This window comes from Saccopteryx bilineata, chromosome 9 (assembly GCF_036850765.1).
Source record: "Saccopteryx bilineata isolate mSacBil1 chromosome 9, mSacBil1_pri_phased_curated, whole genome shotgun sequence".
NCBI classification, from domain to species: Eukaryota; Metazoa; Chordata; class Mammalia; order Chiroptera; family Emballonuridae; genus Saccopteryx; species Saccopteryx bilineata.
Window position 1 is genome coordinate 48,797,265 of NC_089498.1, and position 21,117 is coordinate 48,818,381.

The 21,117-nt window shown below is 41.9% G+C and overlaps 1 protein-coding gene across 1 annotated transcript in view; it reads left to right on the top strand.

The window, feature by feature from the left end:
• The first annotated feature begins 2,298 nt into the window (after positions 1–2,298).
• The window catches only part of ANKRD22 (ankyrin repeat domain 22), a 29,579-nt gene continuing 10,760 nt past the window's right edge, over positions 2,299–21,117 (top strand). Inside the window, exon 1 of the mRNA XM_066243400.1 lies at positions 2,299–2,533. Within this exon, the coding sequence (XP_066099497.1) occupies positions 2,513–2,533 (21 nt within the window). The 5' untranslated portion in view covers positions 2,299–2,512. The remainder of the gene's footprint in view (positions 2,534–21,117) is intronic.

Below are 21,117 nucleotides of genomic sequence, written 5' to 3' on the forward strand. Positions count from 1 at the left end.
ATTGTATCGCCCCACATCAAAACGGGTGGGAAAGGCTTAATCCCAAAACCAAGCACCAGGCTACAAGGATTCTACCTGCCCACAGAGACACACATTAATATCACCTGGACGACGGCCTCCTCGTGGGCAGCACCATATTTAACAAAGTGAGCATAATATACTCTATCTGCCCAACAGTGTCTAAATGTATTTATTATATAATAACTATATATAATAGTATATATTTAGTATATAATGTCTACAATGTTTAAGAGATTTGGCATATTGACCAAGTGGCATGGTGATTCATTTAAAATGTATAATAGAGTAATTTATTTTAGACTTAGGATTTTAGCATTGAATATTATAAAATATAAATTTGTAAACAGTATTAGAATGTTTAAGACAACTTAATATTTATTATATTAGTATATTTTATTAGATTTGCAAGACCATTGAAGTAGCTGAAAAATAATACTTGTTAGACTCAGAACTGAAGTGCATAAAAAAGAAAATTATATATAGTATGCTATAAATATAGCTTAAAACCTTTTAAGATAATTTAATTAACTAAGATGTAAATGAGACTGATTTCTTTGGAGTTTAATTTTTTCAATTTGAGTTGCTCAAACTTTACTCAAAGATGCTCTTAAAAGTAATTATGAGGCCCTGGCCGGTTGGCTCAGCGGTAGAGCGTCGGCCTGGCATGCAGGGGACCCGGGTTCAATTCCTGGCCAGGGCACATAGGAGAAGAGCCCATTTGCTTCTCCACCCCCCCCTCTCCACCCCCCCTCCTTCCTCTCTGTCTCTCTCTTCCCCTCCAGCAGCCAAGGCTCCATTGGAGCAAAGATGGCCCGGGCGCTGGGGATGGCTCCTTGGCCTCTGCCCCAGGTGCTAGAGTGGCTCTGGTTGCGGCAGAGCGACACCCCGGAGGAGCAGAGCATCGCCCCCTGGTGGGCAGAGCGGTCGCCTCTGGTGGGCGTGCCAGGTGGATCCCGGTCAGGCGCATGTGGGAGTCTGTCTGACTGTCTCTCCCCATTTCCAGCTTCAGAAAAATACCAAAAAAAAAAAAAAAAGTAATTATGAACATATTTGTATATGAGATAATACAGTTTTATAAAATAATAATTTAGATATGTTGGGCAAAAAAGTGTGTTAAGCTTGCTCGCTTGTATCTTGCCTGATTGGTGCATGAGCACGGGGCAGCACCACGGGTGTACATCTATGTAAAGCTACAGGTGCTTGCCCTCAGGCGGCAGATTGTATCAATAGATTGCGGATCCCTGCCACCACTGAGAGGGGCCAATGTTTATTATCGTTGGCTGGAGAAACCGTCCCCTCCCACCTCCCGCCTGTTTGCTCGTCAGTCCTGATAAAGAGAGAAGCAGTTTTCCCTGCCTCCTTGCTTGGCCGCCCTTGTGAGACTCTAGTAAACGGAATGGCCCACCATTTTTTGGCTCCCCAGTTCCTTTACCATCTGCTTAAATCCAGTGGGAACTGAAATGGTATAGTCACTGGCCTTACAACATACAGTGTATAAAGTAAATAAAATAATAAGTGCCTTATAACTTGTAAATCAACCTTGATTTATTAATTTATTATTTTAATTAGATTATATTAGTCAACAGCATCAAAGAATAATAAACTCATCTGTACTTCAAGCCTGACCAGGTGGTGGCGCAGTGGATAGAGCGTCGGATTGGGATGCAGAAGGACCCAGGTTCAAGACCCCGAGCTCGTCAGCTTGAGCGCGGGCTCATCTGGCTTGAGCCAAAAAAAAAAGCTCACCAGCTTGGACCCAAGGTCGCTGGCTCCAGCAAGGAGTTACTCGGTCTGCTGAAGGCCCCCAGTCACATATGAGAGAGCAATCAATGAACAACTAAGGTGTCGCAACGAAAAACTGATGATTGATGCTTCTCATCTCTCTCCATTCCCGTCTGTCTATCCCTCTCTCTGACTCTCTCTCTGTCCCTGAAAAAAAAAAAAAAAAAAAAAAGATAGCAACAGTTTTGAAGATTATTTTTCACGAAAGTCAAGCTCTGTGGCAGACATATATGGTTCTAAACAAGCGAGTCTGTTACTCTCTACCCTTTCTCAATAGCCCCAGAAAACCAGATTTCAATTAGGAAATGTCCTAAGCACAGTACCCTATTTTGAACTCCGTGTCCTTCCTGCCCAAGTAGGAACTTTCCTTTTGCCTCAACTTGGCTTCCTTCTTTCTACTTGCTACCACTGGCAAAGCAGACGTGACTCAGAAACCGGTTTCCCAGGGTGGTAACATTAGATGATGCACGGCGTGGGTCATTATAGGGTAACTAGTGCCCTCCTTTCATTGGGTTGGGCCCTCTAGAAGGTGGTGCTGTTGCGCCTGTGTTGCAGGCAAAACACTCACAGTTGTAGAAAGAAAGGGTTTGCCACTGACCCAGGCTTCTGGAACCTTTCTCTCTGCCGGGAAGCATTTTGATGTTAATTAGAAATACCTCCGGAAGATTCAAAAAGCTGTGGTGGTGAAATAAGCCTGTGAGGGACCAGCATGGGAATTCTATACTCTGAGGTATGTACCTTTTCTGAAAATAAGAGCCTAAAGGTGTTAAAAACTGCTCATGGTCTTCAGATGGAATTTCCTCTCCTAATGAATGTCTCCTTTTCTTCTGTTTAACTTTCTGTGTGAGCATCAAGTCAAAATAAAGTCTTGTGTGTTCATCCTTCTGATGTTTTTTTTCACGTTTTAAGACAAATTGGTTTGCAATTATAAAATGTTAGCTACATGTAAGTACAGAGGAATACCGCATACATTTTACGATGTCCGCATGTATGTAGGGGTAATTTGGATCTTGCAAAATGAACTTGAGTCGTGCTTTTCTGATGTCAAACATCCAGAGGAAAAGTGAAAATTGTTACCTAACTGTATTTTCCAAACAAACTAAAGACAGACTGGTTCTTTTATAAAAACTCATATAGAGAGGACCACCTTTCAGCTTGGTATTTGAAAGAAAATTCATTTCTAGCAATTATAAATAAATACTTTGTAGATGAAAAACTATGTATTTTGAAATACATTTTTGAGTTCTTTCTTTTCACATTTGGTGGATACAAAAAAATACTTTCTGCTATATTGAAAGTAAACTATTAGACTCAAATTGAATTTTAACTACCTTTCAAAGGAGTACAAATGAGTAAAGTTTAAACAAGTACAAGAGATGTGATGGCATTATTATTCACTATTTGTTTCCTCTAACACGTTAACCGGTTAGTCTGCATTTCATTACACATGCTCAACAGAACGCATTGGGTGGTTCTTCTAGTACTATAGGCAGTTTCTCCTCATTTGTGTGTTACTTCTAATGCCAGTTTGTGCATGTGTGTTTGTCTTTCTATAGTCAATGTGTTCTTTGGTTAGTTTATAATTCTAGGTGTGTCTTGCCTAGTGACTTTGGTTTGGTGAAAGCTCATGTATATGAAAATGACAACACTGATAATATTCTATAATGCTATTATAGGATAGTAACTCTCAAGCTTTAGATTGCTTAAGAGTCAATAAGAGAAAACAGTTTGAAATGCCGTTTCAAGTGCCCCCACCAGGAGAGTCTGTCTCACTCAGTCCGTGGTACTATCCAGTAACCTACTTTTAGGAGAGCATCCAGGTGCTTCCGATGGAAGTGATCAGCTTACCACCCAGTGGAAGAGAAGCACTGCTCTAGGCTAGTGCTTTTCAAATTTTAATGCGCACACTGATCACCCCAAGATCTTGTTTAAATGCAGATTTTTATTCTGTAGGTCTGGGTGGGGCCTAAGATTATGCATATCAGCTCCCTGTTGCTTATGCTGTTGATCCACACACCACACTGGGCATAGCCAGTGGACAGCTGGGTTATAGTCTAGGCTCCAGGAATAATTATGTTAAGAAAGTCACTGCATAAGCAATGCAGTTGTTGATTGTGTGTTGATTTGGCAAGTGGCTGAGTCGAGGCAAAGCAAGACATTGAATTACTCATAAGCATCAGTGAGAATATGCCCAGGAGTGGATGATATGCTTTAATTTTTTAGCTATATTGAGGACAGAGCAAGTTGGAATTTATTATGGGTTTAAAAACAAATGCAACACACATACACACACACACACACACACACACACATGAGAGAGAAAGAGAGAGAGAAAGAGAGAGAGAGAGAACCCTAATTTACCTAGAAGATCATAGGTAATTATTCAAAACTCACAATTAGTATTGAATCAAAAATAGTCTGAAGTGATATTGAAATAAATGTTGCTATGCATCGCAATATCACAAGTGGAAGTAGATTCTAGGATCTCCCATTTAATTCTGCTCACTGTCTACTTACTCTTGCACCAGCAATATAAAACATTTGAAAACTCAGTCATTTCCAAAAAGTAAATTGTTGTTTACCTTTCTGGAAATTTTTTTTTTAAATTTTCAGGATTCCCCTTGATATCAACTCTCTTCTCCTCCTTTTCCTTCTCCTTCTTTCTTCTCTTTTAGGTAAAAGTAGCCATAAATGAGGGTATGTAAAGGTACTTGCAAAACTAGTTTGAGTAGCAGATGTAAGGGTGTTTAGTTTGATCCCTGGTCAAAGCACATACAAAAACAGATCAATGTTTATCTCTGTCTCTGTATCTCCTTTCCTTTCTATCTCTAAAAAAAAAAAAAAAGAGTAAGTGTTTAATCTTCCAGCAAGACAGCTGTGGAGGGGATGCTGCTTATGGAATGGCTGTTAGGGTATGTTTATTCTTCTATATGCTGCCCTCCCACAGCCTTGGACCCAGGAGATATTTTATTAGGATGAGGGGTGCTCTCAGTGAACACACAAAGATTTTCCAGTGTGGCTCATGGGTTTTCTCATTTTAAGTTGACAGATTTCATGGCATCAAAAAGCAGTGGATTTTAGAGCTACACCAATTCTGCCAAAGGTTTAGAAAATCCTTAATAGCCCTAGATACCAATTTCTTGTCACTTGAACTAATACCGTGCTGTTAAACGTTTAGAATTAGGACAATTTGACTTCATTGATGGATGAAAAATGCTAAAGAGAAATGGGTTCTTTTAGGTGGGAGAAAAGCTGAGGTTGCTTCTTCCAGTCGCATTTGGGAGTTACATGTGAATGGAAAAAGAAAAAGGAAACAGCTTAGCCTCACCCTCTGGTATTCTGATGCAGAGGTCTGGAGTTGACTCTTTGTGACACTTTCCCATCCGTAATTATAAAGGGGTCGGGAAGCTCTGTAGTAATCTCTCAAGTATTTTAACACAATTTCCTCATTTGTCATGCACCAGTCTCTCCTCTGTCCTGTACCAGTCACTCTGCATTTCGTAGGTGTGAAGAATGTGAACCACTAAATAAGAACAGTGCAAGAAACATACAGTCCCGCCCATTTCCTGGTTCTGTACTGCCATAGTTCTATACTGTTTTTCTTTAAACTCTTAGTAAAGTTCAATTTTCCACTTGGGGTATGGGAAGCTCCACTAGGTTGAGGACACAGGTTTATCATTTTTCTTTAAAGCTGTGGAGGAGGAAAATCAGTGCTTTTTTGCTTTTACTCATCTTAGGTGCATTGTCTGGGTCCCTGTAGAATAGACTGACAACAGAAAGACTAAGACTGAGTTATATAAACAAGTTTATTAACACCTGCATCACACATACAAATGAGATTAGTAACTCAACAGGTGGTTAGAACTTCGACTCATACGACTCATACAGCATCTTAACAGAAGAACAATACAAAGGAGTGTATTCCTGTACTGCTGGAGGCTGGGGCCATGCAGGTTCACATTGGAATTGGGCAGATGGTAAAGGAACTATGGAGCTAGATTAAAGGAACATTTTGCTAGATTAAAAAAACAGCATAAGGCCCTGGCCGGTTGGCTCAGCGGTAGAGCGTCGGACTGGCGTGCGAGGGACCTGGGTTCAATTCCCGGCCAGGGCACATAGGAGAAGCGCCCATTTGCTTCTCCTCCCCCCCCCTCCTTCCTCTCTGTCTCTCTCTTCCCCTCCTGCAGCCAAGGCTCCATTGGAGCAAAGATGGCCCGGGCGCTGAGGATGGCTCCTTGGCCTCTGCCCCAGGCGCTAGAGTGGCTCTGGTCACGGCAGAGCTATGCCCCGGAGGGACAGAGCATCGCCCCCTGGTGGGCAGAGCATCGCCCCTGGTGGGCGTGCCGGGTGGATCCCGGTTGGGCACATGCGGGAGCCTGTCTGACTGTCTCTCCCCGTTTCCAGCTTCAGAAAAATACAAAAAAACAAACAAACAAACAAACAAAAAAACCAGCATAAAAAATGCTGAGAGTATGCTATCATTTGAAATAAATGAGAATAGAGTAGATGAAGCTATACATTCATATTTGTTCCTAATATCCTTTACTTATTTCACTCAGTATAATGTTATCAAGGGCCATCCATGTTGTTGTAAATGATCCAATGTCATCATTTCTTATGGCTGAGTAGTATTCCATAGTATATATGTACCAAAGCTTTTTAATCCACTCGTCCTCTGACAGACACTTGGGCTGTTTCCAGATCTTCGCTATTGTGAACAATGCTGCCATAAACATGGGGGTGCATTTCTCCTTTTGGAGCAGTGCTATGGTGTTCTTAAGGTATATTCCTAAAAGTGGGATAGCTGGGTTAAAAGGCAGTTCAATTTTTAATTTTTTGAGGAATTTCCATACTGTTTTCCACAGTGGCTGCACCAGTCTGCATTCCCACCAGCAGTGCAGGAGGGTTCCCTTTTTTCCACATCCTCCCCAACACTTATTCTGTGTTGTTTTGTTGATGAGCGCCATTCTGACCGGTGTGAGGTGATATCTCATTGTGGTTTAAATTTGCATTTCTCTAATAATTAGTGATGTTGAGCATTTTTTCATATGCCTATTGGCCATCTGTATGTCCTCTTTGGAGAAGTGTCTATTCATTTCTTTTGCCCTTATTATATGAAAAAAAATCTATAAGAATAAGCAAGATAGTCTTATTATGAAAAAGATAAGATAGGAGTCATAGTGAGGCTTTTTTTCTGCATATCTTGTAAGTGTTTTGGACTAAAAGCCTGTGGATGTAATACCTATTCAAACAATTTTCTGTGGTCTGAATGTTTGTATCCCCCCACAATTCATTTGTTGAATTCTAACCCTTAGGTGATGGTATTAGGAGGTGGGGACTCTGGGAGGTGATTGGGTCATAGGGTAAGTAAGAGCCCTCAGGAGTAGAATTAGTGCCCTCATGAAAGAGGCTTCAGAGTGGCTTCTCACCCCCTCAGCCATGTGAGAAAACAGCAGAAAGACAGCCATGTATGAACCGGAAAGCCCTCACCAAACACAGACACTTTGAGGCCATGATTTTAGACTTCCCAGCCTCCAGAACTGTGAGAATTAACACTTGCTGTTTATAAGCACCCCCCCCCCAAGTTGGGCCTATTGGAATAACCGAGTGGTATACTGGAATAATTGAGCGGTATATATATGAAAGGTGTGGTGATAAGAGCAGTTCATCTAGTAGGCAATGAGAGGGAGTGTGTTCATACAGAATTTACAGAGTAGTAAAACTGACTGAATATTGGTTTGCTTTTTGTTGTCACCATTCTCTGATAATTTTATGTAGATAGCATGTAATATTCACCTCTGTATTCACGTCAGTTTAACATGGTCCTCCCCACCCTTGGGTAGCCTCAGTTTGATAATAGAAAGTCCTGGTGCCCAGGAGGCAGTGAAAGTGACAGGAGCAGAAGTGGAGGAGGTTGTCAGGGGCCGATCCTGCAGGTCTTGTAAGCCAAGGTGAGAAATCTGGACTTCATTCTAAACACAATGGAAAGCAATGGGAGGATTTTAGGAAGAGGAGTAATATGACCCAATTAATGTTTAAAAGGTCACTCTGATAGTTGTGAAAGAATAAATTGGAGAGCTGCAAACGGGGAAACCAGGAGCCTAGAAGGAAACTGTTGTACCGGGCGTGATAATGGTGGTTGTATTAGCCTGGTGGATGGATGGGAGATACATTTCAACCGCAGTGTGATGCCAAATGTGATCAGCACCCATGTGAGTGCCTACTGGGATTTATTCACCTCTGTATCCCTTGAGTCTCACACAGTATCTGGTAAATGTAGGGAGCTTAAGGTCTTTATAATTGAAGAAAATCATCAAGAGCTATAGAAACTTCTGGAACATTTGTGGGTAGGGTTTATGATAATTTAGTACATAGTGTAGCATGAAGATGGGAGAGACATGATAGGTTAAACTGCTTGTTCTCAAGTCAGATAGACCGGAATATGAATTCTACTTCTGCTTCTTACTAGTTAATAACAGCTTTAAGCCTTAGGTTACTCATGGGCCAGATGGGATAATAGCTATCCCCTCATCAGGATTGCTATAAGGATTATATGAGATGTTGATGAAGTACTTAGCTATGTAGATAGCATGTAATAAAAATTCATATACAGTAGCTATTATAACTATTACATTTTTTTTAACTGTCATTTGTAATTTCTCTCCAAAACAGACTTAGTGCATAAATACCTTTTTTGGTCTGTTGAGTGTTTGGAGACACTGATTACTAAGAGTTCAAGTGTGGGGCCCTTCTGCAGCTCACCCCTCTTGTAGTTTAAAGCAGACAGTACGGAGAAGTCTTGGGACTATATGTCAGGTCCTGTGGGTGGTGTGCTGGCTGGAGTCAGCTGGAGCCAACTTGAACTGGTTTGTTTAGAGAGCTGATTTTGCCCAACTCCAAGATCAGTGACCTCTTCTTGGTAACTTGAAATCAACCAGGTGGGAGTAGTTACACCACTGTAATTGACAAACACCACAAAGAAGGTTTTCTTTCTTCTCCTCTGCCTCCTTTTAGAGAACTGGATGTTGCACATTTATGAGCACACTGAGCTTCCTCTGGCTCTGCACTTACCTCTTTGGTGGTTTGAGGTAGTAGAAAGGTATCAGGACTTTTTTTTTTGTGACGGAGACAGAGAGAGACAGAGAGAGGGACAGTTAGGGACAGATAGACAGGAAGGGAGAGAGATGAGAAGCATCAATTCTTTGTTGTGGCACCTTAGTTGTTCATTGAGTGCTTTCTCATATGTGCCTTGACCCAGGGGCTCCAACAGAGTGGGTAACCCCTTGCTCAAGCCAGCGACATTGGGCTCAAGCTGGTGAGCCTAGCTCAAACCAGATGAACCTGTGCTCAAGCTGGCGACCTCGGGGTTTTGAACCTGGGTCCTCTGCATCCCAGTCCGACACTCTATCCACTGTGCCACCACCTGGTCAGAGGGTATCAGGACTTTTGACCTGCTAGATTCTATCATCTGGAACCCACTCTTCCTTCATCCTTTCTCCTCACCATCAGAGGCAAAGGCTTTCTTGACCTTTCCTAGTCTTCCTCCCCATGAACTCAGAGCTTCTCAGGTCTGAAGTGTGCAATGGGGCTTCTTCAGTTTCCTGGCAGTGAAGGTAACATTATCTCTCAAGTACACATTGTTGGAGAAAGAAGAGAAAACACAGACACAGATATAACAGAGCCCATTGATATACTAACTTTTCTCTCGAGTGTCATCTATTACTCTTCTCTTTGCTCACAGCATTCCAGCTATTCCGGAAGGTTTCATATTTTTGTCTCGGTCTTTGCACTTGCTTGAGAGCTATATGCCTGACTTTAACATAAGCCAAATCATGTATCAGCCCACATGTCACCTCCTCAAAGAGGTCTTCCTCTATCACTCAATTATAAGGACTGTCTCCCAGCCCAGGAACTCTCTATCATATCACCCTGTTTTACTTTTTTAAATTGCATTTGGAATTACTGAAATTGGACTTAATGTTCTTCATTTCCTAGAGAATAAGGTACCTCTCTAGGAAATGAGAGGTACCTGGTTTTCACAGTTTTGTTTTTCAAAGTCTTATTTTTCTTTGAGTAACTGCATGTTCTCACTCCTCTTCAGACCACCCTCCTCACTTCTACTGTTTAGCCACCCCCTTCTCACCTTCCCACCTCTTAGATCGCACTGGGCATTCTTCAGGGCCCAGCTCATGGTTCATGTCTAAGAAACTCTGATGTCTCCTACCTGCAGCAAGATCTATGCAGCACCACAAGCTGCTAATTGGCCTTTAACCAGTAGGTTAAGTCTAGTGTCCCTAATAGACTGCAGCCTTCCTGAAGTCAGATTTCATGAGCACCTAGAACGTGGTTAAAAATCTCTCATTGGTTGACACATTGATCCAGCTGTGAACTGGCTGGGGAAGTGAGGTTAGGGAAGGGGTTGAGGTTTAGAAAGTGTTATGTGATGAGAAAACCAGGTTTATATTTTAGCTCAGTGGTTCTCAGCCCTGGCTGCACATTAAGACCCTTTCAGACGAGATCGGGCACGTTCAGGGTGGTATGGCCATAAGACCCTTTCAAAATACAAGTACAGCCTGACCTCTGGTGGCACAGTGGATAAAGCATCTACCTGGGAACACTGAGGTTGCTGGTTCAAAACCCTGCACTTGTCTGGTCAAGGCATATATGGGAGTTGATGCTTCCTGCTCATCCTAACTTTCTCTCTCTCTCCCTCCCTCCCTCTCTCCCTCCCTCCCTCCCTGCCTCCTCTCTAAAATGAATAAATTAAAAAATAATTTTTTTTTAAAGAAAGAGAATTGAATTAAAAAAAAAAAGTACAGACTCACGTCCCATTATGTACCAATAGAATCAGAATCCATGGAAGGAGGGCGGAAGCATTCATGCTATTTCACAGTTCCCTGAGTGATACTGAGGCACCATGAGGGTAGAGAACTCCTACAGAGGTGAAAGAAACGAGCCCCCATCATGACAACAAAGCCGTAATGAAACACAGCAACTCTCACACTCCTACTAGGAAAAGAGCAATTGAAACTCTGGAAACTTAAAATATTAGGAACAACTTTTGGTATACTGTAGTTTTTCCACTAAAGAGTAAAGAACTTAGTGCTAGAGCCCCACCTCTGTCCCACTTTTCCAGACTCTAATTTTTTTAATAGTTTTATTTAGACAATCAACTTTAACAGGGTGATATTGGTCAACTATAGCACATAGATTTAGAAAAAACATCTCCAGATCATTTTGACATTTGATTATGTTGTATACCCATCACCCAAAGTCAAATTGTCCTCCTTCACCCTTCATTTTGTTTTCTTTATGCCTGTTCCCCCCCCCCCCATCCCTTCCTCACCCCCTGGTAACCACTGCACTCTTAGTCTTTTTTTTTTTTTTACAGAGACAGAGAGAGAGTCAGAGAGAGGGATAAACAGGGACAGACAGGTAGACAGGAATGGAGAGATGAGAAGCATCAATCATTAGTTTTTCGTTGTGCATTGTGATACCTTAGTTGTTCATTGATTGCTTTCTCATCTGTGCGTTGACCATGGGCCTTCAGCAGATGAAGTAACTCCTTGCTTGAGCCAGTGACCTTGGGTCCAAGCTGGTGAGCTTTTGCTCAAACCAGATGAGACCGCGCTTAAGCTGGCGACCTCGGGGTCTTGAACCTGAGTCCTCCGCATCCCAGTCCGACACTCTATCCACTGCACCACTGCCTGGTCAGGCACCCCTGCACTGTTATCTATGTCCATGACTCTCAATTTTGTGTCCCACCTATGTATGGAATCATATAGTTCTTAGTTTTTTTCTGATTTACTTATTTCACTCATTATAATGTTATCAAGGTCCATCCACGTTGTCATAAATGATTCTATGTCATCATTTCTTATGGCTGAGTAGTATTTCATAGTATATATGTACCACATCTTCTTTATCCAGTCATCTATTGAAGGGCTTTTTGATTGTTTCCATGTCTTGGCCAACATGAACAATGCCGCTATGAACATTGGGCTGCATGTGTCTTTACATACCAATGATTTTGAGTTTTGGGGGTATATACCCAGTAGAGGGATTGCTGGGTTATATGGTAGTTCTATTCTTAATTTTTCGAGGAACCAACATACTTTCTTCCATAATGGCTATACTACTTTACATTCCCACTAACAGTGAATGAGGGTTCCTTTTTCTCCACAGCCTCTCCAACACTTGTTATTACCTATCTTGTTGATAATAGCTAATCTAACAGGTATGGGGTGGTATCTCATTGTAGTTTTGATTTGCATTTCTCTAATAACTAATGAAGATGAGCATCTTTTCATATATCTCTTGGCCATTTGTATTTCTTCCTGGGAGAATTGTCTGTTCATGTCCTCTTCCCATTTTTTTATTGGATTGTTTGCTTCTTTGTTGTTGAGTTTTGTGAGTTCTTCATATATTTTGTATATTAGCCCCTTATCTGAGTTGTTGTTCAAAAATATTATCTCCCATTTAGTTTGCTGTCTTTTTTTTTGCTCTGCAAAAGCTTCTTAGTCTGATGTAGTCCCATTCATTTATCTTTGCATTTACTTCCCTTGCCTTTGGAGTCAAACTCATAAAATGTTCTCTATGGCCAAGGTCCATGAGTTTAGTACCTATGTTTTCTTCTATGTATTTTATTGTTTCAGATTTTATATTTAGGTCTTTGATCCATTTAGAATTAATTTTTGTGCAAGGAGACAAACTGTAGTCGAGTTTCATTCTTTTGCATGTGGCTTTCCAATTTTCCCAGCACCATTTATTGAAGAGGTTTTCTTTTCTCCATTGTATGTTTTTGGCTCCTTTATCAAAGATGATTTGACCATATACATGTGGTTTTATTTCTGGGCTCTCTCTGGACTCTAAATTTTAAACAGTGTCTCAGGGATAGTACATGACATATCCAGCATGTTGATAATTAACTAAAATATTCTGTATATATTATTTAACATAATCACATTTTTTTTGTGTGACAGGAACAGAGAGAGACAGAGAGAGGGATAGATAGGGACAAATAGACAGGAAGAGAGAGAGATGAGAAGCATCAATATTTTGTTGTGACACCTCAGTTGCTCATTGATGGCTTTCTCATATGTACCTTGACCAGGGGGCTACAGCAGACCGAGTAACCCTGTACTCGAGCCAACGACCTTGGGCTCAAGCTAGTGAGCCTTGCTCAAACCAGATGAGCCCACACTCAAGCTGGTGATCTCAGGGTTTTGAACCTGGGTCCTCCGTATCCCAGTCCAATGCTCTATCCACTGCACCACTGCCTGGTAGGCAACATAATCACATTTTGTATTGCTCAAAATATAATAGTCACAGCTAGAAGAATACTTGGCATTATTTTAATAATATGCAAATAGCTGAGCTGCTTGCCATTATAGATGTCTTCTAAAGGAAAGTTCCCCCACCCCTACCCAGTTAAAATTTTTTTTTTTGTATTTTTCTGAAGTTGGAAATCGGGAGGCAGTCAGACAGACTCCCGCATGCGCCTGACTGGGATCCACTAAGCATACCCACCAGGGGGTGATGCTCTGCCCATCCAGGGCGTTGCTCTGTTGCAACCAGAGCCACTCTAGCACCTGAGGCAGAGGCTATGAAGCCATCCTCAGCGCCCGGGCCAACTTTGCTCCAATGGAGCCTTGGCTGCGGGAGGGGAAGAGAGAGACAGAGAGGAAGGAGAGGGGGAGGGGTGGAGAAGCAGATGGGCGCTTCTCCTGTGTGCCCTGGCCAGGAATGGAACCCGGGACTCCTGCACGCCAGGCCAATACTCTACCACTGAGCCAACCGGCCAGGGCCTTAAAATTTTTTTTTTTTTTATTAATTGATTTTACGAGAGAGGTAGGGGAAAGAGAAAGAGAGAGAGAGAAAGAGAGGACATAGATCTGCTCCTCCATGTGCACCAACTGGGGATCCAGTGGGCAACCTCTGTGCTTTGGGACAAGCCATCCATCCAAGGCCCACCCACTTTTTGGTAATATTTTACCTCAAGTGTGGTGGTCTTCTCTTACTCTTACTCTAAAGAGAGATCATGTAGAATCCTGCCTGAGGCTCAGAGGACTTAGTAAATTACAACATTCCGTAACAGCTACTGAGGAGGATTTGTTTGTTTTTAAAGCAAAGACTCTCTAATGAAGAGCTTTGTGCGTTAATGAGGTGCCTTTCTGGAAAGGAAATAAGATATTTTTCTTCTAAATATTAAAAAATCTTAGGGAACAATAATAAACACCTCTTAGGTTTTATTTGATTTGCATAGTTAATTCCAAACCTTTCTTTCTAATAATTCATTTCTTCACTACTGTGATTTTAAATTTTCTTAGTAAATTTCTTCTTTCAGACAAAAAAGCACAAGGATTTTTTCTTAAAGTTTGTCTTTGACCCACTTAGCTTTTATGTGACATGAAGGAAGGTCCCAGTAGTGATTGAGTTCTGAGGAATAGTAGCAATAAGAGAGAAATCAGTGCCTGACCTGTGGTGGTGCAGTGGATAAAGCGTCGACCTGGTATGCTGAGGTTGCCGGTTCAAAACCCTGGGATTACCTGGTCAAGGTACATGTGGGAGTTGATGCTTCCTGCTCCTCCCCTCCTCTCTCTCTCTCTCTCTCTCTCTCTCTCTCTTCCTTCTCTCCTCTCTAAAATGAATAAATAAAGTCTTAAAAAAAGAGAGAAATCCATTCAGGGCACATGCTACTCCTTCTCTCCAATCTCCTCACCTGTTTAGCATACCTTCCTTGGTGTCATCACTCAAATCTCTTCGTCGTCTATACTCAGTCTCCGTACTTTTTGTTCATTATGGCTGTCTTGTGATCATGGCTCAATTTCTTACTTGAAGTCTTTGCTTATGCCCTTGTTTCCACCTTCTCACATCTGTCCATCATACTCCAGGACACACTTCCAGTTTCCTTGATACTGTAGTTCAATTTTTCCTTTCTTTCTTTTCCCTGGGATCATTCTCAGTGACCTCAATACCCACAAAGCTTCATTCTCCTTTCTTGACCTCTGTCTCTATTCCAACTCCACCACCCAACACAGCCATTCTTGACTTCTCATTCTGGACAAAGATCTATCTCTAGATTGAATGTGGTACTTAGAATTTGGTACCTTTACTTCCAATCACAACTTTATAACTGGTCACAATTCCCACTAAATCACATGTACTGACTCTGTTCCAATCCATCTCTTCCTGCTTGCTTTTTTTTTTTTCATCTTTCCCTGATAATAGGCTTGTTAAAGAAAGTAATAGACCTATATTGTATGCTCAGCTCACTGTAACTTCTTTTTTTTCTTAGAGAGAGAGAGAGACAAGCAGGGAGATGAGAAGCATCAACTCATAGTTGCATCACTTTAGTTGTTCATTGATTGCTTCTCATATATGCCTTGACCAGGGGCTCCAGCTGAGACAGTGAACCTGCATTCAAGCTGGTGAGCCTGCACTCAAGCTGGCGACCTTGGTATTTCAAACCTGGGACCTTGGTGTCCCATGTTGACACTCTATACACTGCGCCACCAAAGGCCAGGGTTTTTCCTATTTACTGAATGTATATTGTAGTGGCATTGGTTAAAAAATTGTTTAGATTTCAGATGCACAGTTCTACAACACATCATCTGTACACTGTTGTGTGCATTTACCAGCCCAATTCAAGTCTCCATCCATCACCCTTTATCCCCCCTTTACAACTCCTCCACCTCCCCTATCTCCCCTTCCCCAAGCAATCACCATGTCCAAGAGCTTTTTCTCTTTCTTCCCTTTTTTGCTCAATCCCTCAACCCCTCACAAACCCCTCCCATAGGTATCAGCCTGCTTTCTATCTATGAGTCTGTCTCTATTTTGTCTGTTAGTTCACTTTGTTCATTAGATTCCACATATGAGTGAAATCATATGGTACTTGTCTCTCTCTGACTGACTTATTTTACTTGGCATAATGCTTTCCAGGTCCATGTAGCTTCTTAATGTGTTTCTACAACCTGATGCTTCAAGCAATTATATATTTTTAGTCATCTCATGTAGACACATTCATTATGACTGTCCCAACTATTCCCCACCATAGTACAGAGCTCTTCCACTCTTGTCTCAACTTCCTCTTCTATGTCATTAACCCATCCATCTGTGTAAACATAATTGCCATTTACTGAGTTATCTATGTCCATCTACTTACTTTTGGTAAATACATATTAGCATAAGTCATGAAGATGAGACCTCAGATTTGCTGGCAAAAATAACAGCCATTGTAAAGTTCTCTCTACTCTAAATCTACCCTGCTTCCCCCGCCTTGGCCTTAGAGCCAACGCTGTCATCTGTTTAGTGAGGCACATGCATCCGTCTTTGTTCTCTAGCCTATCACCTCTTCACTGTTTTTTGAGCAATATCCACTCTTTTATCAGCACCCCTGTCCATCGTCACTGGCTCTTTGTTTTCATAATTCTAAAATTATGAATTATGTGAGCAAAGTGCTTCATCTACACAGTCCCCTTTAATACTTTCTGTAACCTGATAAAGAAGATGTGGTTATTAAATGGAGAAGGAAACTGAGCTCACAGAGTTTAAATAAGTTGTCCAAATAACTGTTATGTGGTCGAATTGAGACTGGAACTCAGAAATTTGTGTCTAGAGCCTGTACTTAGACCCACTTGACAAAACCACTTTGTGTACAAAGGTGCAGAACATTGGTTGGGCCCTGCTACTCCCTTTCACATGCTTGCGAGCTACCTCTTAGCTTTCACTGCCAAAATTACCAAAAATTCATCTCCAGTCACATCTTCTAATTCTTCATAGACCATGTACTCGGTCTATATATTCTTCCCTCTGCTCCATCACTCTATTAAAATTGATCTATGACTGATGATTATTAATAATCAAATCCAGCAATCTTTACTTATACTTCATTCTCTTAACTCTGTCTCCCTTCTTGAAACACTTTCATCTGGGCCATATATTTTTCTGGTTTCTACTGCAATCCCTCTGACCACTACTTCTTTACTCCTTAGCAGATATTTCTAATCTTAGGTCAGTTTGGAGAAAGAATATTGATCTATAATGAGGAAATCTTGAACATCAGCAGGGCAGTGCAGAAGAAAACTGATCAATCGCCTGGGGCTGCAGGATGTAGCTTAATTTTAGGTGCACATGCAATCCAAAGAGTCACAAACACAAAATCCTGTAGTCAGAAGACATTTGAAGGCTGATCTTTTTCTTCTTTTATTTTTTTAAGTGAAAAGAGGGGAGGGAGATAGAGAAACGGATTTCTACACATACCTGACTGGGATCCATCCGATCCATCCGGCAACCTCTGTCTGGAGCTGATACTTGTATCAACCGAGCTATCTGGGGCTGACCCTTGAACCAGTCCAGCCATAGGCTCCAAGAGGGGGAGAGAGGATGGGAAAGAGAAGCATTTGCTTCTCATATATACCTTGACTGGGGATCGAACCTGGGACATCTGCACATGGAACTGATGCTCTATCCACAGAGACATCTGGCCAGTGCCAATGTCTGTTATTAAATTACCTGAAGTAATTACAGCCAGAATATATGCATTTGGTTGTCATTCCCTTTGATTAGTTTCCTGGCATTGTCAGCTATGAGCTGTATGATTTTGATAAAGAAGACAACCTCACTCAGTTTCACGTGTATAATATAAATTAATACTACTGTCTAACAGGGTTGTAATAAAGATTAAATGAAATTAATGAGGTGCTTAATAAAAGCTCATTATAATTTATTCATTTACTTATTTACTCACCAAATATATATTGAATGCCCACTTTTGTGTCAAGTATATATGCTGGCTGCTGGGGGTACAGTGCTGTACAAGTACAGACACAAGGCCTGCACTCATGGAGTTACAATCCAGGTGGGGAAACAGCTGTTAATTACACACAGGTTTATTCCGTTAGGTCACAGGTAGGGATAGGGAGTGGTGGGAGATGAAGTTGGAAAGACAGGATTTGTGAGATTTGAAGAATTGTGTGTCAGCTTGGGGACAGCATCCTAATCTGGTTGGTTACTATTGAAGATTTTTCCATTAGGGAAGTGATAAAAAGCTGCTGTTTTTGGAGATGGGTTGGAGTGGAGTGGGTGAAACTAGGAATAAAGTAAGGCCAATTAATGGCTAGTTTTGCAATAGTCCTGGAGAGAATTATGAAGATCTGAACTAGTACGCTGGCAGTAAGGATGGACAGAAAGGTCAAACAGACAGCTCCCTCTTCTTTCTCATTACTAATTTGCCAACCATCACATTTCTATTGGGTTTCTCTTTTCTACTTTAAGTGTTTCATGATGCTGAGCTGCCCCCTTCTGGAGATTAAGAATAGAACCTTCTCAGCAGTTTTTACAATTCATACAACAAATCACTTGTATGTCGTCTAACTGAGCCAGACATATATTTTTATTTTTAAAAACAGAAACTCTATGCCTATGGTACAAGAAGCCTAGGAAATGTTGAAAGATAAGATTAGATTAATATTTTAAGTAATATAGCTCAAGTGGGATTGGGAAAGCTCCCGGAGACATCGGTGAGCAAGAGAACCATCCACCTCTTCCTTTTCTTGTGTTAGTTACGTCTCAGTCAAGATTTTGAGGATCCCACACAGAGGGGTCTTTATTTCATGCCCTATGTGAATGTGGGCCCAGTGTTGTCAAGTCTTTCAGTTTTTAAAGAGAAATTGGAAAGCCAGTGACTACATGAAATATTCTAGTCTTTCAAACGTTGCAAAGTAATTTAAAAAGGAAAATGAGGCCCTGGCTGGTTGGCTCAGCGGTAGAGCATCGGCCTGGCATGCGGGGAACCTGGGTTCGATTCCCGGCCAGGGCACATAGGAGAAGCGCCCATTTGCTTCTCCACCCTCCCTCCTTCCTCTCTGTTTCTCTCTTCCCCTCCCGCAACCAAGGCTCCATTGGAGCAGAGATGGCCTGGGCGCTGGGGATGGCTCCTTGGCCTCTGCCCCAGGCGCTAGAGTGGCTCTGGTCACGGCAGAGCATCGCCCCCTGGTGGGCGTGCCGGGTGGATCTCGGTCAGGCGCATGCGGGAGTCTGTCTGACTGTCTCTCCCCGTTTCTAGCTTCAGAAAAATCCAAAAAAAAAAAAAACTATAGCTACCTATTTTCAAGTTTTACATGATAAGACAATCGATTTCCAAATGGTAGTCCATAATTACTAGTGACCAGTGGCAATTTTTTGCTTGTTGATAGTAAAAATAAAAAATTAATAATAATAAAAATAAAAAGTCCTGGCCAGATGGCTTGGTTGGTTAGAGCATTGTCTGGAAGCACAGAGGTTGCTGGTTTGATTGCCAATCTGGGCACATAGAGGAACAGATTGATGTTCCTGTCTCTCTACCTCTCTCACTCCCTTTCCCACTAAAATAAATAAGTAAAATAATAAATAAATAAATAAAATTTAAAAAAGGACGAGGGGCCCTGGCCAGTTAGTTTGGTCAGTTAAGAATGTCATCCCAAAACAATAAGGTTGCAGGTTCAATCCCTGGTCAGGGCACACAAGGGAGTAATCAATGAATGCACAACTGAGTGGAACAACACATGAAATCTCCCGTTCCTCCACCCCTTTCTCTCTCTACTTCTCTCTGTCTTTCTTAAAATCAATCAATTCAAAAAACTCCTGGGCAGATAGCTCGGTTGGTTGGAGTGTCGCCCCTCGCAGAGGTTGCCAGTGTGATTCCTCGGTCAGGGCACACATAGGAGCCGCTTGATGTTCCTGTCTCTCTCTCCTTGCCTTTCTTTCTCAGAAAACCGAACCAAACCAAAACAAACAAACAAAAACAAGGAAGTTTTTCTATGTGGTTAAATATGTCTAATATAATGGACTTTGTTGGTAGCTTTGTAAAAGAATGAAATCGTACATTTTGTGTTGGCAATGGATAGACCTGGAGATTATTATGCTAAGTGAAGTAAGCCAGGCAGAGAAAGACAAATATCATAGGATCTCACTTATATGTGGAATCTAATGAACACAATAAACTGAGGAACAAAACAGAAACAGAGGCAGGGTCACAGGGAACAGACAGACAGCTGTCAGGAAAGAGGGAAGAGGGGACTGGATCAGAGGAGGTGAAGGGATTAGCCAAATTACATATATGTTATAACATATAGATACAGACAACAGGTAGCAAGTCCCGGAGGGAAAGGGGGGGGTGGAGGTGGGGGGAGGTAAAGGGGGTGAAATGGAATGGGAAGAGATTTTGCATGGGGCATGGTAGGCACGGTGTTGGTGGTAGAGGTCGTTATATTGAGTGGAATATTTATAAACCATGTCAACACAATAAATTAAAAAAAATAAAGGACTGCTTTCCCTCTGTGATTATATCCTTATATAGTTTGTTAAAATATTTTTGTTTTGGACTTATATTTATGTTAAAATGTCTTTTCTTTTATGAAATGATGCTATTGCTTTTAATACATTTAACTGGACAAATTAAGAGCTGGTAACTTTATGCTATCTTGTTGAATTTAATTTTGTTTTACTTGTTATTTAAACTGAAGTGTCTGGCCCTGGCCGGTTGGCTCAGCGGTAGAGCGTCGGCCTAGCATGCGGAGGACCCGGGTTCGATTCCCAGCCAGGGCACACAGGAGAAGCGCCCATTTGCTTCTCCACCCCTCCGCCGCGCTTTCCTCTCTGTCTTTCTCTTCCCCTCCCGTAGCCGAGGCTCCATTGGAGCAAAGATGGCCCGGGCGCTGGGGATGGCTCTGTGGCCTCTGCCTCAGGCACTAGAGTGGCTCTGGTCACAACATGGCGACTCCCTGGAGGGGCAGAGCATCGCCCCCTGGTGGGCAGAGCGTCGCCCCATGGTGGGCGTGCTGGGTGGATCCCGGTCGGGTGCATGCGGGAGTCTGTCTGACTGTCTCTCCCTGTTTCCAGCTTCAGAAAAATGAAAAAAAAAAAAAACAAAAACAAAAACAAAAATAAACTGAAGTGTCTGGGCGTTACTGCCAAGACAACAGCAATTATGTGCTTAAATAGCACTAATCTAACCCTAGACCCTGGCAGTTGATGTGAAAGTTGTGTTGATTGGAAGGAGATCTGAAGTCTAGAAGCGAGACTGTCAAAGAGTATGAGAACTCAAAGGACCTCTGCTTCACTGCTGCATTTGGTGACTGAGGACACTGAGACACGCTGAAGGGAAGAAGAAAATTGGTCATGGTCATCCAGGAGTTAGTAGCAGAACCACGACTACACCCCAGTTTTCTGACAACAAATACATGTTCTTTCAACTGCCTGGTCATTTCTATGTCAGCCCCAAGACATTGCTGAGCCCGACTGGTGACAAGGCTTGGTAAAAGGAAGACTTCAGAG